The sequence below is a fragment of the Ictalurus furcatus genome, chromosome 21, assembly GCF_023375685.1.
Source record: "Ictalurus furcatus strain D&B chromosome 21, Billie_1.0, whole genome shotgun sequence".
Classification (NCBI taxonomy): Eukaryota; Metazoa; Chordata; class Actinopteri; order Siluriformes; family Ictaluridae; genus Ictalurus; species Ictalurus furcatus.
In genome coordinates this window covers 14,939,953-14,965,632 of record NC_071275.1, presented here as the reverse complement: position 1 = coordinate 14,965,632, position 25,680 = coordinate 14,939,953, and the positions used below count along the sequence as shown (strand labels likewise).

The 25,680-nt window shown below is 43.0% G+C and overlaps 1 protein-coding gene across 2 annotated transcripts in view; it reads left to right on the top strand.

Moving 5' to 3' along the window:
• Nucleotides 1-25,680, top strand: part of kif21b (kinesin family member 21B) — a 67,152-nt gene that overhangs the window by 5,323 nt on the left and 36,149 nt on the right. For both annotated transcript variants that reach the window (XM_053652480.1, XM_053652479.1), the window contains exons 2-8: nucleotides 16,839-17,061; nucleotides 18,536-18,718; nucleotides 19,982-20,122; nucleotides 20,766-20,900; nucleotides 23,845-24,024; nucleotides 24,462-24,577; nucleotides 25,162-25,357. In XM_053652480.1, the coding sequence (XP_053508455.1) occupies nucleotides 16,839-17,061; nucleotides 18,536-18,718; nucleotides 19,982-20,122; nucleotides 20,766-20,900; nucleotides 23,845-24,024; nucleotides 24,462-24,577; nucleotides 25,162-25,357 (1,174 nt within the window). The remainder of the gene's footprint in view (nucleotides 1-16,838; nucleotides 17,062-18,535; nucleotides 18,719-19,981; nucleotides 20,123-20,765; nucleotides 20,901-23,844; nucleotides 24,025-24,461; nucleotides 24,578-25,161; nucleotides 25,358-25,680) is intronic.

Below are 25,680 nucleotides of genomic sequence, written 5' to 3'. Positions count from 1 at the left end.
CGTCAGACGTGGCGTCTAGAGAGCGAGTCGTGTGTTTCGCCATGTTCTCTATTCTTTCTTTTTCACTTTTGCACATACGCGCAGTCGCACACACTTAACTCTCGTTTCATTGCGTACGACTGGCATTTAGTTCATTTACCCCAGAGATGGAAAGCGCTGAGAGGCGGATCGCATGCTAATGCGGAGATGCTTTTAGGAAAAGATGAGTGAGATTAATTACTGTAATGTGTTAGTGCATAGTGCATGAATGCATGATGATTTAAGGCTAATGCCTTGATTAAAGACGACTCAGACTGGAGTCACCTTAAAGAGGAATATTTGAATTGAGCAGTTTTTGTGCAATGTAGTTTATTAAATATATATATTTTTTTGTTTATAAACAATATGCTGATATTTGGATTTATGACTCCATAATTGAAGACTTCTGTTTTTTTTTTTCTGCACTTCATCACTCACTGCAATTTGTGGACTCCCTCTCATTATTTCTCTCTCTCACTCTCTCTCTGTCTCACACACACACACACACACTCACACACACACAGTCTGACCTTGAAGTAGGCAGTGAGAAGAGCAAACTGAACCTGGCTGTTAGTTTCCTGAGGCTTCTTCTTCTTTCATGAATGATGGTATGGAAATGTGTGCTTCCTCCTAATGCTCGCATGTTGGTTCCTTTTTTTTTTTGGATCATGTTTCCATAAATTGTTTCAATTGAATCTATACCTTGTTCTGTGTTGACGTGTTTACATTACGCCTACTCTTGTTTGTGTCCACATCTGTGGTTTGTCAGCGTTTTAGGCTGAGCCATGTGAAAGTAATCTTTTGTTATTCATGTGGGTGAAGTGTGTGTGTGTGTGTGTGTGTGCATACAATAAGGCTGAATGAACTTTTTTTTCCAATTTCTGGGAGGGACGGCATACGATCTGTGACGATGCTAGCCAGTTGTGCGCCTCTGTAAGGTCATGTATGCGGAAGAGGGCGGATAGCTCTTTCCTCCGATCGTGTTCCGCTTCCCTGTGACTCCACTTTAGCAGCAGTTTAAAAAGATGAGTTTAGTAGTAGCTGTGGTATGATGGGAGAAAGCTGGCTGGTGGGTGGGAGTTGGCAGGTGACCAAATTGGGGAGAAATATTGTGGGGGGGGGAGTCCTATCTGGATAAATATCAGTAAGAAATGAGAGAAATGAAATCCATCCATCCATGTTCTGTATGGATTATCCTACACAGGGTCACAGGGGAGCCTGGAGCCTATCCCAGGGGATGAGGTGCCAACCCATCACAGGGCACACACTCACACACTACGGACAGTTTAGATGCTGTTTACACTAGTGCGTTTTCGTTTTAAAACACATAACTTACACTACTCCGGCATTTTTGACCCTCGAAAACGGAGACTTTTGGAAACGCTGAAGACCCCGTTTTAGTTTGAAAACTCCGGGCTTGCGTTTCAGTGTAAACGGACCAATAGGAAGACTTTTGAAAATGAAGGTGTGGCTCCGCCCACATTCTCCCCCGATTGGGTCTTCTGGATTATTGCGTATCCTTCCTTGATTCGTCAAGCCCCTACCATATGAACATTACGCTACCTTAATCGTATACACAACAACACGGAGACTGAACCGCAAGCTTTGCTGGCTTTGCTGTCATTCTTAGCAGCCGCTGTGCAGTTAAATTCTGTATGTTATAACACTGCAGCTGCCTACATGCGCAAGATGAAAGCCATGATTAGAGCAACCTCATCATCTGTCCACACGAAGACGTTCTTGTTTTTCCTCACCATCATGCTCGTTGTCGTGCGTGCCGGTGACTAGCAATCAACTTCCTGTTCACACTTGCATGCGCATGCCCAATGTGCACGAATGGTCACGTGACATGCGTATGCGGTCGTGGAGTGTGGACAAGGATTCTCTAAAACGCCATTTTATAATGAAAACACATTAGTGTAAACAGGGCCTTGGAGACCCCAATCAGCCTACAGCGCATGTCTTTGGACTGGTGGAGGAAACCGGAGTACCCGGAGGAAACCCCCGAAGCACGGGGAGAACATGCGAGTTCTGCATACACCGGGTGGAGGAGGGAATTGAACCTCCGACCCCGGAGGTGCGAGGCAAACGTGCTAACCACTAAGCCACCCCGGATAATACAAAGTGTAGCAGTACTGTTCATTCTGTCGGTAAAAAAAAAACAGGCTAATTAATGTTTGAATTTATTATTATTGAAGTTTTTAAGCAATTTGAAATTTGAAAAAGTATGCATCCTCTGCTAAACAACTCCAGGAGCTGCTTTCTCAACCTCACACACACACACACACACACACACACACACACACACACACCCACACACACACACTATCACACCCACACTCCCACTCCAGTTCACCTCCCACACCCACTTTGTGCCACAGTATCCATAACACGCTTGACCTCATGCAGACTCTGCTCTGTCATTGTTTATTTAAGAGCCTATTATGCCGATGTTTTAAAGTTGCACTCCAGCTCCTTTCTCTTTCCCACACACCAACCAGCACATGATTACATTGCGCACAGCACTTTCTTTTTGATCGTCATAATGGCCGTAATCCCATCCTGTAGGGCCCTCTGTGTAAGGCTCGGCCGTGTAACGGCCCTCTGGGAGTTGCAGGCTTGGCGTGCAGGAGAAGGGGCTCGGCCTTCTCGCTGTACAGTTGATCGAAGGATGGACTTCTGTACTAAGTGACTTAAGATTAGTGCTTGTCCCGCTGTACGATAAAATCGATAACGTGTGTTCTCCATGTCGGAGGATCCTCTAATGATGGACATGTGATTTATAGAAAATTGAAGAATTCTTTCATGATGCGTGACCGCAAACTCTGGTGAAAATCATACAGTGGCGATAAAGTACACGAGCGCTTGCGTCAGGAGGAAACGCTGGAGAAAATAAATAAAACGTTAGCATAGTGGGGTTGAGCGAGCGGAGAGGATATCCTTTGTTGGTTTACTCAGGAAAACAAGCCACATATGTGTGTGTGCTAGCTTCATGTGTTCATGCGCCTTGAGTGATGGATGCATGGAGTTGCAATCTAACAAAGTAGCTCGTGAGTAGTGTCCTGTATGCTAATCAGGATACGCTATCCAGTGTACGAGTTTATGACTGGAACTTATAAGCTATAGTGCTCCATATGGACTAACCGGAAAAACGAGAAGCGTCTCCTCTTTCATCTTCTCTCACCTTTGCTTTGCCCTTGCTGAGATTGGGCAAAGCAGTGTGGCAGCCGTATGGGCACGAGGCCCAGTCCCATGCCAGACAAGGTGAACGAACAGCACGTCAGCCCTCTACACTTACTCCTCCCACCATGCCCACCAACTGCCATCCATTAAATCAGTCCAATGAGCCGTCTGCCGGCTTCCTTCACTCCTCAGGGGCAAGAATGGACTCCCCAAAGGTACGGGAGTTGGCTGAGACAAACAATCGTCCACCATGGATCAGATATATTATGAAGACCTGCTGTGACCAGCCATCTTGGCCGTGGTCGAGGTGGTGGAGGAGGTTGGCGATCATATGGCGTCTGCAGCAACAGACGTTCTTGTGTAGTTCCTACTGTTGGCCAGTGTGTGTGTGTGTGTGTGTGTGTGTGTGTGTGTGTGTGTGTGTGTGTGGATGCAAGATTGACTGTAACGTGCACTCACAGCCAGATTAACGAAGTCCTAATGCTGCTTATATGCTTACAGTGAAGGACTGGGCAATAAATCGATATAATATCAATGTCGTGATAAATTTTTCGCGATACAATTTTCTGAGATATCGTTGGTAAGGTGATGCACTTTTTTAAAAAAACAACATTTTTAATAATTACAAATTAAATGGTACCGAATGGATGCCATTGATTTGACGCAATTTTTCTTTAAAAAACGTAGGCTAAATCTTCTTTGTTTTTGTAGGCATTAAAGAAAAGTATCGTCCAACTCAATGTACCATTTGTTTGTTTATTTTAATACTGTTTTGCGGATAGTTTGTTAGCTAAATTATATATCGTGTATCGTAGAAATGTCCTCAAGCATCGTGATATGATATTTTTTGTCATTTCACCCAGCCCTATTACAGTGCAATGAACTGGATGTCAGAGCAGTTTTTTAAATATTTTTTTCATAATGCAGTGTGTATCTTCTGCAACTGGACTTCTACTATACAGGGTGTTCATGAGACCACGCGCGTGCGCGCGTGTGTGTGTGTGCGCGTGTGTGTGTGTGTGTGTGTGTGTGTGTGTGTGTGTGTGTGTTAATGGAGCTGCTATTTATTTTTAGAAGAATCGATGTGATCAATAGTGTGGCACAGAGAGAAAAGTGACTGTTATGCTAAAGGCCAAACTACTCAGCGATCATTTAGCAAGTCATTTCTCAGTGCTGTCGGCAGGTCCTTGGACCCCAGCCATTTGGATTGTAATAAGTGAAATTATTGTTGCTTTGTGGTAAATTAAATGGGAAGTGCGTCATTTCCCATGCAAACTGCAAACTATTTTGATTCGGTTTCATTTCCCAAAAGGGTATACGTCACACATTTTTGTCATAAAATAAATTGAAAAAATCGTCACATCACAGGAGAACAACTAACGTTGTTTCTTGCAGTTGAGAAAACGCCACCCGGAAACACGTGAAATCGGTTTCTATTAATGTTTGTGACATGATGCTTGATCGTTGGTTGATGCTGTATTTAGTTATCCCTTTGCCAAGCTTGTGGTTGTTGCTGCATCGCTTTCTTTAGGCTGAGATGAACGGAGGGCTTATGCTGCATTCGGCTGAAACTCGTAACTCGGAATTTCCGTCCTCCGAATAAGAACAACGAAATAAACCACCCGCCTCAACTCGGAATCCCTGCTTGTCCACTCAGACCCCGAGTTCAGCAAGTGACGTCAAATCAAATCAGCTTGGCTGCTCACCGCATCAGTTGTATACAAAGTAACACTGCGGTCGAAACGGTTCCCACGTCCCACTTTTGAGGTAAATTGAATGCAGGATAAATATCACTGGCACCATAATCAGCAGGTAGAACAGCATTGTGGGTAATTTAGGAAACTTTTAACCAAGGTAAAATAGGCAAACATGAGGTTTAAACAAACAAAAATCATGGACGCCATTGAAGATCACATGTTATTTATAAAGATGTTCAGGGTGGATTTATTTCTTTATTTTTTTAAAGACACGCCATGGGTTTTGAGGTATATGGTAAATATATTCAAATGAGTATTATCATTGTCGCTGTTATTGTTATGCAACAGCTTTTTGCCTCGATCACTTTATAATCAGCAGTCGGCAATCTCTGTCTGTTTTCAGTCGCGTAGAACCAGACGCATTCATTCCCATGTGACACGACTTTAATAAACCAAACAATAACTTCCACTTTGAGGCTTGAGACAGATTTGATCAGAGCAGGATCGCAGGATATCAAGCCAACTTTTGTCCCTGGGATCCAGACACAGTCATGCGGTAACGTCACACGGCTCGATTGTTTTCTGTTTTGGGCACCGCAGTTGCAGTTAAAACAGGGGCTACTGCAGGAAGGCGACAGGGGCAGCCCACCACGTCTATTCATTACCCAGCTGACCTATTTTCAGTCGGCTCGGGGGGGGGGGGGGGAACAAAAAACCACAGAAAGAGATGAGATCATTTAGAAGCATGTGTAGGTCGAGGCTTGTTTGGGTAGCTTTCCTTTCCTTTTCCTGTTTTTGATAAAGTTGTAAGTAGCTTTGTTCTTTTTAAGATTTCATATAAATGAAGACTTTTAACACGTCGTTTCGGGTCCTGCCCGGATGCAAGGCTTCGCTGGGAATCTGTGAGTGGATGTGTTGGATGGGTTTTGCGTAGTGTAAATCATCTCAACGTTTATCGGACTTGTCCCTCCCAGATGCACGGCTTCTCCATGTGATTGGGAGATCTCTCTCTCTCTCTCTCTCAATCTCTCTCTCAATCTCTCTCTCAATCTTTCTCTCTCTCAATCTCTCTCCCTCTCTCTCAATCTCTCTCTGTCAATCTCTCTCTCTCAATCTTTCTCTCTCTCTCTCAATCTTTCTCTCTCTCTCTCAATCTCTCTCCCTCTCTCTCAATCTTTCTCTCTCTCTCAATCTCTCTCTCTCTCTCAATCTCTCTCTCTCACTCAATCTCCCTCTCTCAATCTCTCTCCCTCTCTCTCAATCTCTCTCCCTCTCTCTCAGTCTCTCTCTCTCAATCTTTCTCTCTCAGTATTTCTCTCTCTCTCTCAATCTCTCTCCCTCTCTCTCAATCTCTCTCTCTCTCAATCTCTCTCTCAATCTCTCTCCCTCTCTCTCAATCTCTCCCTCTCTCTCAATCTCTCTCTCTCTCAATCTCTCTCCCTCTCTCTCAATCTCTTTCTCTCTCTCAATCTTTTTCTCTCTCTCAATCTTTCTCTCTCTCTCTCTCTCTCTCAATCTTTTTCTCTCTCTCTCAATCTCTCTCACTCTCTCAAGCGTAAACATCTCATAAGAGTGCTCAGCGCTACAGCAGTAGTCTAATCCGTTATTGTTTTATCACTGTAATCTGTCATATTGTAAATAAATCGACGTATAAATTTTGTTTAATTATTCATGTTTTGCAAAGGTCTAGCTAGCTAGGCGTCTCTAGTGTTTCATTGAAACGCAGCTAGCTAGTTTTAAGCGCAGCGTTACGCGATGGCAGACACTACTAATTTTGTCGAGCCTATTTTAGAAAAGTCGCTTGACTACGTTTCCATGAGGTGTGAATTGATGAACCGTACAGAAACAGCACCGATAGTAGTTGAATGATACTGAATCATATCCTGTGAGAAGAATAAGCGAATAATTCAAGCACTGAGTGTGAGACTTGTATCGTAAAAAAAAGTTTATTATTCTGTTACAAATCAACCGTCCCAATATTTTTGTCACATGGCCCACCCAGACTCTCTCCTGTCACTGAAGACTCTCACACAAAAAGCACACACATCGTACGCTAACCCGGCCCAGCACGCACGTCGCACGCTAACCCGGCCCAGCACGCACGTCGCACGCTAACCCCGCCCAGCACGCACGTCGCACGCTAACCCGGCCCAGCACGCACGTCGTACGATAACCCGGCCCAGCACGCACGTCGCACGCTAACCCGGCCCAGCACGCACGTCGTACGATAACCCGGCCCAGCACGCACGTCGCACGCTAACCCGGCCCAGCACGCACGTCGCACGCTAACCCGGCCCAGCACGCACGTCGCACGCTAACCCGGCCCAGCACGCACGTCGCACGCTAACCCGGCCCAGCACGCACGTCGTACGCTAACCCGGCCCAGCACACATGCACATTCCAACACCTTGCCATTTTTAATTAGACCCGAGGGTTTAAGGGTGCGGCACTTTTTTTTTCTCTCTCTCTCTCTCTCTCTCTCTCTCACTCTCTCACTCGCACACCCATATACACACACACACACACATACACACACACATACACACACTGAAACACACTGCTGTTAATGAAATATGAAGGACAGTAGCGTAGTGGAGTGGAAAATTCCACACCGTGCCCCCGGGGTCTCTGATTAACAGTGCTTCCTGAACAGTGTGTCCCTCTCAGCTGGAGCCCACCTTCAACCACACACACACACACACACACACACACACACACACACACACACACAATCTGCCACTTTCTGCTTTTGCATTCATTTGTATGATTGATAGACATGCTTCTGAGGTGTATGTGTGTGTGTTTCTAGGGAAGTTCAGAAATCTTTGTGTGTGTTTGTGTGTGTGTGTGTGTGTGTGTGTGTGTGTGTGTGTGTGTTTATATGAATGTGTGTGTGCATGAAAAGGCAGGCTAATTGTAATCTTAAACACGTTTGTGTTATCGGCCTACATCAGGAGAGATGTTATTTAGAGGAATATGAGAGTGAGAGAGAGAGAGCGAGAGAGAGAGTTGGGGAGGAGGGGGGAGCGGGGAGGAGTGGGGAGCGAAGTAGCAGTGAATGTGTATATAAGCGAGTGAGAGAAAGAGATTACAATAATAATATTCACTGCAGGCAGATGATTTAGCATGTCTTTAACAGTGGAATATTCCTGCAGTAATGTTTTAATACTCTGATGGATTACTGAGAGGAATGGAGTGTGTGTGTGTGTGTGTGTGTGTGTGTGTATGTGTGGGTGGTTCAGTGTGGGTGGAGGTAGTGAGGAGACAAGGCTGTAGATTTCTGCCGACAAATAATTTGCAATGAGTTGAACAACGGAGAAGTAGGTTCAACAAGCAGACGAGAGAATAAAATAAAGGTGGAATAAAGGTTTTCGATTGGATTCTGTTTAAATTGACCTCTAGCTACAGAACCTCGGCAAAGGTCAGAGCCGTGTAGCTTAACGTGAACAGATGCTTTCATTTCTGCTCTGTGGTTTTTGGGTATTGTTAAATGTGAAGATTAGCGCAGATAATAGTTATGGAAGTGATGTAAGTGCTTATCAGTTCTCTTAGATTCTGTCTGTTTGTCTTTTGTTACGCTTACAGCCAGGTGCGGCTGTGGTTCAGGTGGTAGAGCGGGTTGTCCACTAATCGTAGGGTTGGCGGTTCGATTCCCGGCCCATGTGACTCCACATGCCGAAGTGTCCTTGGGCAAGACACTGAACCCCAAGTTGTTCCCGATGGCAAGTTAGCGCATTGCATGTCAGCTCTGCTACCATTGGTGTGTGGGTGAATGAGATGTAAAGTGCTTTGGATAAAAGTGCTATATAATTGCAGACCTTTTACCATTAGATTATACTGCGGGGGACCAAAACATTTGGTGGGGGCGGGGTCACAAATGTAATGGTTCTTTTTAGTTCTCTATGTAATAAAGGCCCAAATTTTTATATATACATTTTTATATATATACATATAATATGTGTATGTACAATTCAAGACCTTTATATTTAAGACTAAAACAACTACAGTAAGATCAGTGTGTATTACAATACAAAAACAAGTTCCATTAGATGGTTTATTCGATTTCAGATTTTACACAAAGCTCTTATGGCCGCTTGGAGTATCGTTTTTATGGTGCCTTTATAGTGCACCTTAAATCTTCTGCTGTTTTATGGAACAGAGCTGTAATAGAGTGGAAAAGACTTTGTGTGTGTGTGTGTGTGGGGGGGGGGGGGGGGGTCTTCATTTATGTGACGAAACGTAACAGTATTTGGGTTTGGAATGACATAAGAGGAAGTAAATGGTTTTTACAGAATTCTCATTTTTAGATGAACTATTTCTTCAACTTTTTGTGCACAGACCTGACAAGGACATACAGACTAGCGTCAGAATACAATGGTTGCAGACACTTCGGGTGGGTTCGGGGGGGGGGGGTGTTAGGGGGGTAGTTATTGTCCAGAAAAGAGAATTAAAGGAATTTTAAAAAATAGTGAAAGAACTAGATTTGCAAATAATATATTTGTATTTGAATAAATGACTTTGTCCTAACCACAACCTAAAACCACACGCTTTACCACGCTCTAGCTGACTTCTGAGGATGATAACTCTCCTACTTTGAGCTTTATGAATCATTTTATTAGATAAGTGAATTTACTGAAAGGCTACCAGTAAAGCCAGGTAACCGCGTTCATTACATTCATTCACAACATGCACACAATCATTCTTCTTCTGCCTAATATACTGAAAACGACTGCATTAATGTTTCTCATCACGTCACGTTGACAATAACGCATTACGTTACGTGAATCACGTAAATGTTCGCATCCCTGGATATTACTGTTAGTTGTCAAATATTAAACTTTAGCTACTTAGCTTGCTTTCATCTTACCTAGCATTCTTTCGCCGTTATACCCGAAGCGTCACGCTGCTTCCGCCCTCTTTGATTTGATTGGCCATTTCAAACATTTTGTCATCCTTTATAACATACGTAGCAGTGCATAATTGAGTGCAGGAGAGCAGCATCAAAAATCAGTCAGATATTTGGGGAGGACAATTTGGCCATATCTGATTATTGGGTGGGACGTGTCCCGGTCAACGTCTAGGGCAGTGGTGGCTTGGCAGTTATGGCTCTGGGTTACTGATCGGAAGGTCGCGGGTTCAGGCTCCGGTGCTGCCAGGCTGCCACTGTTGGGCCCTGGAACCTCTCTGCTCCAGGGGCGCCATATCATGACCCTGCCCTGCGCTCAGACCCCAACTTCCTGGCATGCTGGCATGCTGGGGTATGCGAAGAAAAGAATTTCACTGTGCTGTAATGTATATGTGACAAATAAAGACTCATTATGATGGTTACAGCCCGGGGGGGGGGGGGGGATCTCATTCCGCTAGTGCTATTACTGCAGAAAGGGTTAAACATAAAAACAGTATAGTAGAGACCTTCTCTGGACCATTATATGACTATTATGAGAGTTGCCAACTTTCTATGGCCATTAGTGCCTTCTTTTAATTTACTGCTGCACTGGCACACTAATAATACCAGAGGAATGAAACACAGCACTGATTGCACTCCATGTGCACATCTAAAGGACCGAGCCAAGAAAAAAATGTCCTCTCGGGCACTCTGCCCAAAAAACGGACAAGATTGATCACCCATTTGGCTTTGGAGCACCGCTTTAGTGCGCGTGTGTCAGGAGTCGTGCGAGACTGTGCGAGAGAGAGGTGGCACTTGCCACCCTGTTATGACATTACGATGCTGTAATGTGATTCTGACGATCGGTGACGGTGCAGCCGCCAAGTGTGCGCGTGCACGTGTGTGTGTGTGTGTGTTTGCCCGCTCTGTTTCTTGCCAATTTTCCATTCTGAATGGTCAGCACGTGATCGAGACAGAATGCTGATTTTTATCCCTATTCAGGCAGGATTCATTTTACGCCCTGCTAATTTAATCCTGTGTATTTAATTATCCGGATCGAATCGGTACACACGTGTTCAGCCGAGTGTAGAAATGTAGCACACGCGCTCCTCGTACCTGTACCTGGCGAGTCCTGTCCTGAAAGGAATTGTGTGTGGGCTGTGTGCAAATGCTTTACATGCTCATGCAAATCCACTGGTTGCTAAACCGAGATAACGGTCAAAGAGCCAGCGGCAGTGAGAGGAAGAACCCGCTCGGTTCTAGAGCGCCTTTACTGTGTGCACTGTTTTCGTCTCTCGAAATTTTCCTATCACCAAAGTGTCAAGGTAACCTCAGGCCGATTGTGTTGGAGGGAATTGTGATGGGCGTGACGCCACATTTCTGTTGCTGTTGCTGTAGCCCGTCTCCCTCAAAGTTCAGCATGTTGTGGCTTCTGAGATGCTTTTCTGTTCATCACGGTTCTAAAGAGTGTGGTTCAAACCAGTCTGGCCTCGGACCTCTCTCATCAACAACTTGTTGAACCGAAGAATGCTTTGGCTGAGTGCGCGTAGTGATGATGTCACACGATGCATATCGGCCTAAATCTACAGTAATTGCAAGCTCCTCGGAATATTGCGTCGTTTTATGGATTCATTTCCGTGATCGCAAAATCCTGGAGCGACTGATAAGTACACAATATTCCTGTATGTAAAAATAAATGAAATTCGAATTGTGTTTGTGCAGTGAAATTTGTTCGTATATTCTGAGAACCTGAGCTTAAGCGATGACAGATGACGACGGAGAGAGATTTGAGAGGGATCACAGACAGACAGGTTGTGTGAGGTGACTGTGTTCGACGTTCAGTCAGCGGCCGTGAATCAGCGAGGCAGCTCGGCCGTGTGAGTTTATTTAGATAGCCAGACGTGCTGAAGGATAAATGCTTGATACGTCTGCATTCATGTCATCAGGTATTGTGTTGTGTGGTGCCTGGGTGCAGCAAGGTCAGACTCTGTGTGTGTGTGTGTGTGTGTGTGTGTGTGTGTGTGTACAACCCAGGCCATACGATGAATACAGAAATACGACACAGAGAATAAGGACTGAAATGTGGAAAGCAGTGCAGATGTGAGAACATGTAAAGGTTTCAGTTCAACTGTGTCTTTGTTTGCATAAGAAGTTCTCTGTGAAAAGATCACTCACTGCTGTCAGGGCAAGAGGAAATGAAACTGAGTGTTTCCTGTGCTGCCGCCGCTCCCCATGACCCAATGATCTGCTTTTCCAATGTGGGGAGGCGGAGCGGTGGTAGTGGGGGGGGTGGCGTCGAAAAACACTGTCGTCATGAAGCGTTTCGAGGACCAAGCAACACACATCACTATAGTTTATTATCATAAAGCTTAAAGTTGGATCAGTGACATGACGCTTAGTTGATCATCGTGTCTCATCTCCTGATCTGTGGTACTTACTGTGAGAAGGAAATAAAGAACTCTTTAACAAATAATTACAATTACGATTATTATTATTATTATTATTATTATTATTAGAAATGCACTACTTTTTGTTCCCCTGACTTTTTAATAAAACATTCCTTGTCAATGCCAAAAGCAGTACTGAAATAAGTAACCTACTTCGTATTAATCAATCGGGGCGCCGTGAAACATGATGTTTAGCTCTGTTTCTGTTGGTTGTTAAACCTCTTGAATTAAAGCTGAACGTCTACACTTCAGTCACATCTTGATTCCTTCATTTCAAATCCACTGTGGTGGTGTACTGAGGCAAAATTCTGCCACTCTGGACGGGGAAAAGTGTGCAACGGCTAAAGCTTTGTGTCATACAAGTAGGAAGGAGCAGAGCGATTTGCGGTCCTCGCTGCTTTGTTACTCAACAGGAAGTGGAGGTTCATAGGCCGGAAATGCAGAAAGCGAAGTGATGACACACTGGATTTTGCTTCCTCTCTCACACACACACACACACACACACACACACCAAAGCAACCCAGACACGTACTTACGCATGGACAGGGAGCACGTGTCTCTCACATTCATGTTTCATCACCAAACCAAAAAGACTGAGGTCATGATTCCCACAGCCATGGAAAATGTATTCAAATGCCTTTTAATGACCACCCTGTGTGCTCCTGTTACAGAAGTCCATTTCTTACACGTGCCAGCCCATGCATGCACGCATACAGTTTCAATATTTACTATAAGGGTTGGCTCATACACTGTTGATGTTGATCCTTAAGAATAATTACAGATTGACACTGATAACACTAGAGCTGCTCCATTATAATGCAGTTCCCTCGGGGAACAAAAGAAGAGCTGACTCGTCAGGGTAACTTTTAATTCATTTTCCAAGTGTTTCATGTCACAACATCCTGCAAGGCATCACTTTCGTTAAAATGAACCGATTATAATCAGACGTGATTAGCACGCGATTAGATATTATGGCGATTGAATTAAACCGGACTTCAATCGGCCATCTTGACCTAAAAAGCGCATTCGTTCCTGTTGGTTTGAAAGAGCTGTTCGACTCCGACAGGTTCTGTGTGAGTGAGCCTCGGATGTGTAGGTTCATTTTAGCGCCTTCTGAGCGGAGTATGATGTGTGGAGTGTTTGGCCCTAATCAATGTGTCAGTGTGCTTCAGATTTCTGCCTTTCTGATGGAGGGGGCGGTGTGCTAAACAGCTTGAGACTGCCGAGAGCGATAAACCGGGAGTTTCACAGACTAAGAGAAGAAGAGGAACGATTACGCATGGATTTGTGTCAGGGTCTGGCGTGTTATTAGCTACATAATGCAGATCTGGGAGTATAGTACTGCTATGAGTATGCCATCAGATGTCATGCAGAAGCCTTGCAGAGTAGACACACTCGAATTAGCAACCAGTCACAACGATAGGCTTAATGATTGAATGATATTATATTAAAGGACGGGGGGACAGTGGTTAGCACATCAAATCCCGCCGCTGCCCTATGTGTGTGCGGAGTTCGCATGTTCTCCCCTCGCTTCAGGGGTTTCCTCTGGGTACTCCGGTTTCCTCCGCCAGTCCAAAGACATGCGTTGTAGGCTGATTGTCATCTCCAAATTGTCCATAGTGTGTGAATGTGTGTGATTGTGCCCTGTGATGGGTTGGCATCCCGTCCAGGGTGTCCACCCGCCTTCTCCTCCGAGTCCCCTGGGATAGGCTCCAGGCTCCCCACGACCCCGTGTAGTATAAGCAGTATGGAAAGAGGATAGTTGGATGGATGTATGGAAGGAATAAAACGTCAAGGTAAGACTTGACAAAAAATGCAGCTTGTCGTGTTATTGAGAAAGTCTAACTTAGTTCCCTCTGACTGTTTCAAAGCACCAACACCAGAGACTCCTCCCAAAAAAAAGTTAAACAATTGTCTCCATACAGAAAACGTCACCAAATCAACAGTTACACATTTTTAATCAATTTGTGCCGGAGTGCTAGAAATGTAATCAGTACCTTCTAACCAAGCAGACTCCAAAAAAATATTTTTGTAGAATAAAAATGAATTCAAAAGATCTTGTATCGGAGCTTAGTAAATATTAACATTGTGATACGGTGTATAATGAAAATGAAAATGTAATATTGCGATATGACATTTTCGCAGCTCTGTCGTGCACATAGATAGAAAATGAACAGTCTATTGATTTGTTGTTTGCTAGCGTGGACATAGGGTCACAGGGACATATTAAAACTCCAGTTAAAAATGTAATTATTTAGCAATAGCCTCTGACAGAGGTTCCTGACCAAATCACATCCCTGCTGCTCACAGTCATGGTAATGCTGACAAACATGTTCCAAGTAGCTGCTTACAAATTCTGGAGAAATCATTAGAAAATGCTCCTATCAGGCCCCGCCTGCAGATCCCGGTATGCCAGAGAGTGTGCGTGCGAGTGTGCGAGCGCTTCATTTCCTTTCACAATAGATCAATTTGTACATCTGTCAAGCTTTTCTATTAATCAATTGTAGCAGGGGCTCGAGGATTCAAAGCTGCTTGTGAGTTACCATTGACATCTGGCATGTATCTTATTTACAGGTGAAACATACACCTACATGTAGTCTGTCCGTTCTGACATCCTGTCCTTCTGACATCATAGTCATAGGTCCAATAAAGTACAGCTGCTGTCCTTGTAACACACACACACACACACACACACACATATATATAAGACAGTACTTACACATATGTAAGACTGAGTTGTATCTTTTTTTATATATATATATATATATATATATATATATATATATATATATATATATATATATATATATATATATATATATAAAAAGATACAACTCAGTCTTACAGCTTTATCTCTAATGATGGTAGTCCATCAGTCTATGCATAATGACCTCTCTGTCCTCCATCTTGGCCACACTGTTATGCTCAGCTCTCTTTAGTAGCATCTTTAAAGACCTTATTGTATTGTGTTGCAGTCGAAAGGCACTGATGGAGGCGATAAGCCTTTTAGTTCATGCCCAAGGATTCATGCTATAGTCAGCAGTATGGGGGAGGGGCTCGGAGAGGAGTGTGTCTGTGTGTGTGTGTGTGTGTGTGTGTGTGTGTGTGTGTGTGTGTGTGGCTGGTGGGTGTGTGTAGACGAACAGGGTTGCTAGGGTCACAGTTTTTATGCCAATTCTGGGGGTGGAAAAAGCAAGTACGTGGGTGGTGGTTTATGGGTTAGTTTAAAAATAGTCCATGGACACCAATAAAGCAAATAAGTGGAGTTAAATCAACTTAATTCCTGCAAATGCTGGCTATGGCTTACACAGGGAAAATGTAAGCGCAGGCAGCTATGATGTACAGAACTATTCTGTTGTAAGGTGTAGAGCAAAGATTGGTAGGGGGAAAGAGGGATGATCAAAAGGCTGAGTAGAAATGCATGTGCACCATGGTGAATGCGTGCCTTTACTGTGAAAGAGAGATATCACTTTTTGCAGTTCCTGAAATTTTTCGGCTCGTTTAGGTCTTTTTGTGCGGTTTTTGAGAAGTAGCTGGGATGGAAGTTTTCCTGAGACCTGGCAACCCTGTAGGCGAGGATCTTACTGATTACTGATACTGTATCAGTATCAGTACTGAGCTGATACTTTAATGACTGGTTAACTTTAATGTACATGTGTTCTTGCATCTTTTATCAACTAATAAACACATTTCAGTCTGATGAAGTCTGTGTGCCACGTGCAAGCGACCTTTGTGAAACTGCACGATTAAAGTGTTGTCCTTTTTGTTCCATGTGGCACAATGTTGGGGGGGGGTGCGTATAAGGAGGGGGTGGGTGCTCAGCTGGATGCAGTAGGGGGATGGAGTTGTGAGTAAAATCCGCTCCTGGCTTCATCATAGTAAGAAGCTTATACCACACAGCAGGGGCTTGTAGGGGCTCAGTTACTCCAAACCAATCCGAGAATAATCAAACGCTCATAATAGATCGCTTTACATGCCTGTCGAGGCTTCGTCTGCGGTTATCGCTAGCGTCATGCAAAGTGATTTATCACTGCGTTTGAGAGTGTGATCGTTGAGGTTAATTAAGTAATGTGTAAATAAAATAAGCTGATGGAAATGGACTTCAACTTAATTCCATTAATTGAGCGATTGAATCTGAGCCATCGATTAACCTAATGGTCTCTGTGGGCTTTTTGCTGATGGTTTGATCGAATGATGTACATTTCATTTAAGGTCATAGGCTAGATCTTATCGTAGCAGGGGTTACATAGATGAGTCGACTAGATGACTAATACGTTCACTAGTCTCCTCTGTGGGCAGCTTTCGATAAGTCGGGTGGTGGAGAGGAACAGTACAAGTAGAGCAAATAGAATGCTTGTTTTTATATTTAATTAGAAAAATATATGACAAAAGTATTTATTCCGAGATCTTTTCCTACATGAAGCAACACAAATTGTGTTTTGATAGACTTCCTTCAGGCAACACTGGAATGTGGATTTTTAACCTTTTAAATATATAAACACTTTGAAAGAACACACAGTATTTGTTGATTAAAATGTATGACATTTATTATGACGCCCCTAGTTCACAGTAATGTATAATCGTTGTACGTGTCTGTGTTCCTGGCAGGATTCGTCCTCAGATGGCGAAGGAGAAGATCGAGGGCTGCCACATCTGCACCTCCGTAACCCCCGGAGAGCCCCAGGTGCTGCTGGGTAAAGACAAGGCCTTCACGTATGACTTTGTGTTTGACATGGATGTCCAGCAGCAGACGATCTACAGCGCCTGCGTCCACAAGCTTATCGAGGGTTGTTTTGACGGATATAACGCGACAGTGTTCGCCTACGGGCAGGTAAAGTTTACAAAACACACATTTAGCGCAGGTCCCATGACCTCCAAGTTTATGCTATGGTTTTCTGTACCTTTCCATAAAGGCCATGTGTATTTAATATACAGTACTGTGCAAAAGTCTTGGCACCTTATTTTTTTTAAGTACAAACTTTGTTGCTATAGATTTTTTTTATGTTATGACTCCTACATTATCGAATCAGTACAAAAAACATTTTAGATTTCCAAACATTAGTTTTCCAGCACAAAATGAAATGTTTCAGAAAAATGTCAGTAAAGAAAGCAGCATATTATGTGGTAAGAGACAGTTTTCTGACAAAAAACACAGTGAAGGCTGCTGGGTTTTGCTGCAAAAAATAAGAAGGGAGTGTGACAGACAAAGTCTCCAGAAGAACTGTGACTGTTTCTGCAAGATACTCAATAAAACTTACATTTACATTTATTCATTTAGCACAAGCTTTTATCCAAAGTGACTTACAAATGAGGAAATACAAGCTAAACCTATAGCTCATTTCCTTATAAAACTGCATTAATTCTACCGGAGACTACTAATCATTTTTTTTTTTAAAGCAAAGAGTTGTCACACCAAATATCGGCTTTGTTTCATTTATTACTGATTACTGCTCTTTATAGTATTTTTTTTTAGTGTAGAAACATTTAATTTCATGATTTTTGAAGGCATATTTGCTCTACAGCATTTCTTTGCATGTATTTAAATCTGTGCTCTCTGCAGAACATTTTGTTTAATTTTTTTCAAATGCTTACCACTAGCTTTTTTTTTTGCTACACTAGACCCATATTTCTCCAGCAAGTAAGGCAGAAGTAGTGTAAAAGCTGCGCCGACCTCATGGCCGATCTCATTAAAAGGTCAATGTGATGCGACAGCTATGCTGAGTGCTGTTGTATGTAGACTCCCGGCCTCTCAGGCTAATTCATCACACACTCCACTTCACTGCTACAGCCTCCACTGGAAAGCAGTCAGGATAAATTACCCCACTTCTATTTGTTCTCTTTCTCAGTCCAGAAGAATAAAAATCTGCGTGTATCCTGGAAAAAAACAGGAAATTTATATTCTGGTTTGTCCAGTCATGGAGCACACCTGGGGAAATGGGAAAAAAAAACGGATAGCATGTTAGAGAGTCGGGCTGGTAAACCACTAAAAAGGTGGTTTTCTCGGTCATTGCTTGTATTGTGTGAAAGTAAAAGGTTATATATGTGACTCACTGCCACTGTTTGTATCCGGACCCCATCACTCAGTGTAAACTATGGAATAAAATGTGACAGTGCATGCTGTTATGGAAAAATAACGTTGTATTGTTGATGGCAGAGATAAGTCATTCTAAGATTCCTCTCTTTGGGAACAACAGCTGTAACATAAGTCGTTGAAAAATAAATCCATAGTACGTGCTGTTTCTTATTCTGTTTATCACATTTGTGTGAGTAATACTTTTTGTTCATTGATGTTTCCATGGCGGCAGACGGGTTCGGGGAAGACGTACACCATGGGCACGGGCTTCGATGTGACCGTGAGCGAGGACGAACAGGGGATCATCCCACGTGCCGTGCGTCAGCTCTTCCAGGGCATTCAGAGACGACGAAAGGAAGCTCAGGACAGTGGCACACACCCGCCTGAGTTTAAAGTCAGCGCCCAGTTTCTCGAGGTATGACATCCAGTCGGTACAGAAAATGCCCAGTGCTTTCCTGCATAGTGAACGCTATTTATTCAGTTAGTCTGTGAAAAGTGGGAACACTGGACACTTGAGCAGTTTGACTGGGTCATGATTATGAGTTGATGTCATTAGGTACGGGTGTATAACAAAATGAAAGCTTCATTTGGACGCAAAATTTTACTTTAGGGGGAAAAAAAAGAAAGAAAAAAAAGGTCAGACTTCCCCAGAGATTTACTCAGCACAGAGGGAAATCCCATCATGTATGGAGGAAGGAGTGTGTTGAAAAGGAGCCAGACAAGGCGAGAGAATAATTGAAAAGGACAGAGAGAGAGATAGAAAACCCGATGACAGTCGAAGTGAAAAGCCCAGGGAGGTCTATCATCGACCGGACAGAGCACAGACGCAGACACGCACACACACACACACAAACACACACACACACGCAATGATGTCTGGGTAATCAGTTTAAACATGCATTCTTGTGTTTTAACCTTGCAGCTGAGTTTGATCTGGCGCAGACGGCTGTGTGTTTGGAGTCGCTCCTCTCCCCGGCTGTCTGTCTCAGCAAATTATTCAGGGAATTTTTCAAAAGCATCTCGTTGCTGTAAATGAATGGGGCTGCCCCTAGAGCCGGGCTTAATGGACTGCTTTTATGGCCCCTTATGCTATTAGAGGAGCCCTCCGTGTAACTCTTATGGGTTTTTCTCTCTCTCTCTCTCTCTCTCTCACTCTCTCTCACTCTCTCTCTCTCAGTCTCTCTCTCTCTCAGTCTCTCTCTCAGTCTCTCTCTCTCTCTCTCTCTCTCTCACACACACACTCTCTCTCTCAGTCTCTCTCCCTCTCTCTGTCTCTCTCACTCTCTGTCTCTCTCTCTCACTCTCTCTGTCTCTGTCTCTCTCACTCTCTCTCAGTCTCTCACTCTCTCTCAGTCTCTCACTCTCTCTCAGTCTCTCACTCTCTCTCAGTCTCTCTCTCTATCTCTCAGTCTCTCTCTCTCTCTCTCTCTCTCTCTGTGTCCCAGTACTCCAATCACCCTTTCTTGTTTGATCTTTTTCTTTATCACTCACAGGATTCAAACCTATTATCTTTCTGAAACAGTTGTGTTTATGCAGCTGAGGTCAGTGTCCTCAGTATTTATCATGATCAGTTTAGCTGACTGTTTGGTCTCTAACGCTATCCGGTGACCTCTCTGACCATATGAATGTTGATCTTTTTGGTCAGTTTTGGGTCACAGTGCATGTGCTCGCCTTGCAGCTGTATAACGAGGAGATCCTGGACCTGTTTGACAGCGTCCGCGACCCTGGCAGGAAGTCGAACATAAAGATCCACGAGGACTCCAGCGGAGGCATCTACACTTCGGGAGTGACCTCACGCCTGGTCAGCTCCGAGGAAGAGGTCTGATAACCTTTTGTGTGTACACTGTATGAGTGTGAAAGAGAGAGTGCATGCTCACATGAAAACTAGTCAGAATGTTTTTCTTTAGGTGTGTCTGAAAAATGTGCGTTGGAGTATTTGAAGCAAAGAATCGTCAGGTTAAAAAAGTGAATCAATGAACGCCTTACAACTGAGTAAAACTCATATTAATGAGCAGTAATGAGTAATGTATACAGTATGTAAAGCCATGTTTCCAGCAAGGTTCCAGAACCTTCTCAGGATCTAAAAGGGTTAGGTATTTCCCCTAACAAGATCCACATGATCACTGTTTGTTTTTCCAACACAATGCAGAAACTGGGACTGTTATGTAAAATAAGAGCAGTAATACACACTTAGGCAGTTGCTTGAAGGATAAATAGTTATTCCGTGAAGCCTGTGTTTGATCACTCAGCACTGTTCAGTACGGCATCTTCATTAGTTCCTTATCTACAGAGAAGTATTAAACTGCTCTGATTTCTCCAGTTGAAATGTTCCTAAAGCTTGAGTTTCCGGAAAAAAAAATGTACCTGGATTCATGAAACGGTTGCTGTGGTGGAAACATGCTTTAGGAAAGTTCAACTGACATCCGATCAACAGTATCTTGTTGTGTGTGATGTCCTCTCAGCTCCTCCAGTGTCTGAAGCTCGGCGCTCTGTCCCGCACCACAGCCAGCACTCAGATGAACGCCCAGAGCTCCCGTTCTCATGCCATCTTCACCATCCACCTGTGCCAGATGAGAGTGTGTCCTCAGACCCAGCTGGTACGAACCAGTTTATTAATTACATTAGGAATAAACCACAAAAGGGGCATGCTGTTATTGGAAAAGAATTAACGGTGTGGTGGAGTTACTGTTACTAAGTTGATTCTTTTCCAATAATAGCATGTCTTGAAGTTTTTTATTCTTCTTATATCACAGCAGTTTGCCAATGGTTATAAGTTTCTATTAATTAAAGACTGACACATTAAACTTTTATATCCATATTCTGTGGAACATCTGGAAAACATGTTAGTTCCTCTTATCACTTGCAATATAGCGGATATAACAATCTTTCTCTTTAAAAAAATAATTAATTAATAAGGCAAAAAAAAAAAAAAATGCATCTTGTCATGCACCAAGAAACCACAAAGCACAAAGCCCTTTGTCCTGAAGACCTTAACACGTCAAAAAAACATGAAGTTAAAGCTTTACCTTTTGTTGGAAAAGCACTGAATTTGGAGATTCCATCCAAAAATGCTAAATAAACATCTCCTTACAGAAAACCTAGATCAACGATTAGAAAGTGCCTTTGGAAGTACCATAGAATCAATAATACATTTGAACAAGTGCATTAATATAAAGCTGGAACTACTATCAGACCTGCTGTTATAAAAATGAATTAACACCTTCTGGCCAATCAGATTCAGAAATGTAATAACTGTGGTATAATAATTATTAAACCATGGTCTGTCTGAATACCAGATTCCGATTGGCTGGAAGATGTGCGTTCAAACCGTTGAGTAGTTCAAGTCAGTTTAATCACCGTTCTAAATTAATGCGCAGCTATAAATGACTGTAACCATAGTAACATACAGTTATAGCTGCATACAGTAGTTAAACTCACAGCTTCATTATTAGTAGAGACGCGGCACAGACGCAGGTAATACACACACACACACACACACACACACACACACACACACACACACAATCTCTCTCTCTCTCTTGAACTATTTATTATAATTTCATTCAAATAAATGTGATCTTACAGTGCCCTCCACTAATATTGGCACCCTTGGTAAGTATGAGCAAAGAAGGCTGTGCACAGTTGTCTTTATTGTTTAATCTTTTGATCTTTTGTTAAAAAAATTCTGAAAAATCCTCCGCTTTCACGGATATCAAACAATTGCAAACACAACACAGGTTTATGAAAAATAATCTTTGTTAAATATAGGTGTGCAACAATTATTAGCACCCCTGTGAATTCATATGAGAAAATATGTATATTAGAAATACATTCCCATTGTTGTTGTTTTTTTTCTAAGTACACCTGGGTGACTAGGAACAGGAAATTGTTTAACCATGACTTCCTGTTTCATAGGGGTATAAATATGAGATAACACATAGACCAAATTCCCGTAGTCATTCACAACAATGGGTAAGACCAAGGAATATAGCTGTGATGTGCAGCAAAAGGTTGTTGAGCTTCACAAAATGGGAAGTGGTTATAAGAAAATAGCACAAGCATTGAAAATGCCCATTTCCACCATCAGGGAAATGAAGAGAATGGTTCGAGTGGCCAAAAAGTCTCCAAGCATAACAGCTGGAGAATTGCAGAAGTTAGTTGTGTCTTGGGGTCAGAAAGTCTCCAAAACTACAATCCGAAGCCACCTACATCACCACAAGTTGTGGACAAAACATTAGTGTCATTTCTCCACAAGGTGTTGCTATGTAGTTCTTGGCCCCTTAGCAGCTGCAGCTATATTCCCTTATTCCTTTTGCTCAAGTGTCTTCAGTCTGCCAGACACTACTGGAACTTCAAATGGGATCGGGTCTATGGTCAGATGAAACCAAAATAGAGTTTTTGGTAATAAACACCAGCGGTGGTTTTGGCACACACAGAGAGATAGCCATATTGAAAAGTACCTCATGCCCACGGTTAAATATGATGGAGGCTCTTTAATGTTTTGGGGATGTTTTTCTGCCAAAGGACCTGGACATTTTGTTAGGATACATGACATCATGGACTCTATCAATTATCAACAGATATTAAATGAAAACCTGACTGCTTCTGCCAGAAAGCTTCAAATGGGCCGGGGTTGGATCTTGCAGCAGGACAATGATCCAAAATATACATCAAAATCAACACAAAAATGGTTTACTGACCACAAAATCAAGGTCCTGCCATGGCCATCCCAGTCCCCTGACTTCAAACCCATAGAAAACCTGTGGAGTGAACTGAAGAGGAGAGTCCACCAGCGTGGACCTCGAAATTTGAAGGATTTGGAGAGATTCTGTATGGAGGAACCGTCTCAGATCCCTCGCCATGTATTCTCCAACCTCATCAGGCATTATAGGAGAACACTCAGAGCTGTTATCTTGGCAAAGGGAGCTAGCACAAAGTATTGATTAAAAGTTGCACACCTATATTTAACAAAGATATTTTTTTGTATAAACCTTTGTTTTGTTTGAAATTGTTTGATATCCGTGAGAGTAGAGTATTCTTGTGAATTTTTTTGAAGAAAAGGTTAAACAATAAAGACATTTTTCACAGCCTTCTTTGCTCATATTTAGCAAGAGTACAAATATTAGTGGAGGACACTGTATGTGTAATCTTGACAGATTTATTTCTGTGTATGCTTTAGAGTGGGCAGAATTCTATTATGTAACTAACGAAAATGAACCGTTATTAATAGCCTTTTAGTCAAATTTTGACAAACATCAATGACAGCTTTAACTTGTCAGTGCTTGAAAGCGACTATGGTATGAGCAGGATAATCCATGACTAGGTGTACATTACACGATTTTAATGCACTTCGCGGAGGCAACCACCCTCTGCTTCCTGTCCTGCGTTAAAATTGTTTAATGCAAACCTAGTCGTGGATTCTAATGGGGCTCTCATCTCAAAATGCTATTTCTGCATTTACTGATAACAATACAACTGAACAGATGAAGATTTTATGTCCTGCTTTAGGCATCAGTGTTGTATATTTTTCTGTACTTCTAGGCGAACGGGTCTGTGAGTGCTGAAGTGAACGGTGTAGCTGACAACTCGATGTCCCAGGCTGAGTACGAAACCCTCACGGCCAAGTTTCACTTTGTAGATCTGGCGGGATCCGAGCGGCTCAAACGCACAGGAGCTACGGGCGAGAGGGCACGAGAGGGCATTTCCATCAACTGCGGCCTGGTACGCGCTTCATTTAGAAGAAATATCTGTCCGAGCTTTTTAAACTAGCTTCATCGATTCGTGTCTTGTGTAGAACCCTTGCATCGTCAGGGAATTTAACTTCGTTTATTTGGAATTAATAATCGCTAAGCAGCTTTCTGGTGTAGTCAGCTCTTTCTATTCGTTGTGATGTGACAATGCTTTGGCTTGCATCCAGATCATTATGCTAGCTCTGCTGTCGGACAAGGGCAGGCATGTTGGAGGTAATTGCATTGTGAGAAAGCACTTTAAGATGAGCAGTTTCTTATTTGGTTTGGATCAGAGCCTGATATTATTGTTTCTGTAACTCAATTAATGAGTGGTAAATGGAGCCCCTTTAAAAGAGTTTAATCTTACATATGTAACAATGTACAGGGAGTGTGACAAGGTGTGTGATGAATTGTGTATGTGTGTTGCAGTTGGCTCTGGGTAATGTGATCAGTGCGCTTGGAGATCAGAGTAAGAAGGCTGGGCATGTGCCTTACAGAGACTCCAAACTCACTCGCTTACTCCAGGATTCGCTTGGAGGGAACAGGTAACACTTAGAGTAATACACAAGCATTCACGCTTACACATATACTTCCAGGTACAACGTATACAATTAAGCATGTCCTCAGATGTTCTGTAAAAATGGCAGTGAACTCAAATACAAATTTTCCAAGATTTCATTTGTGACGCAGTGTGCTTGCACATGTACAGTGAAGGCATTGTTAGTCTCTCCTACTCATTTGAAGGTTAATGCATGCATGTAGCAGTGTGTGTGCGTGTGTGTGTGTGTGAGAAAGTACATGACTCCATGGTGGTGATATTTAGCCCACACTATGAGCAGACTGATCACACACACAGACTTTTATGAGCTGAGATGTGAGGAGGATTTGTGAATTATAGATGAGCATCTGTAAACACAGATCCTCCCTTCAAACATGGACAACAAGCATGCAAAACTGTGTGTGTGTTTGAATATGCTCCGAATATCTGTATCTATTTTTGTATTTAAACCCAAAATGGGCCGTGGCCTAAACTGGAAAGTTTGTGTGTGTGTGTGTGTGTGTGTGTGTGTGTGTGTGTGTGTGTGTATAAACGTGATTTTTCTCCCTCTCTCCCGCCTTGTACCCATAGTCAGACTGTAATGATCGCCTGCGTCAGCCCCTCGGACCGGGACTTCATGGAGACACTAAACACACTGAAGTATGCTAACAGGGCACGCAACATCAAAAACAAAGTGGTGGTGAACCAGGACAAGACCAGTCAGCAAATCAGCGCACTGCGGGCCGAGATCGCCCGTCTGCAGATGGAGCTCATGGAGTATAAAGCGGTGAGGAAGGTTATGATGATGGATACATCAGTAAATGAATGATTTCGATTGAGCCCCAGTAGATATGAAGTATAGATCCAACTCTGCAATTATTGGCATGTTTCATGAAAATGAGCAAAAGGAGTAAGAGAATATAGCTGCAGCTGCTAAGGGCCAAGAACTACATAGCGACACCTTGTGGAGAAATTGCAATTTCACAATAAGAGAAAAACGTTCTGCCATGATTTAACTTAGTTTCTTTTTTTTTCTTCTTTTTTTTTTTACAACACAAAAACCTACCATTTTAACAGGGGTGTGTAGACTTTTAATATCCACTATCCAAT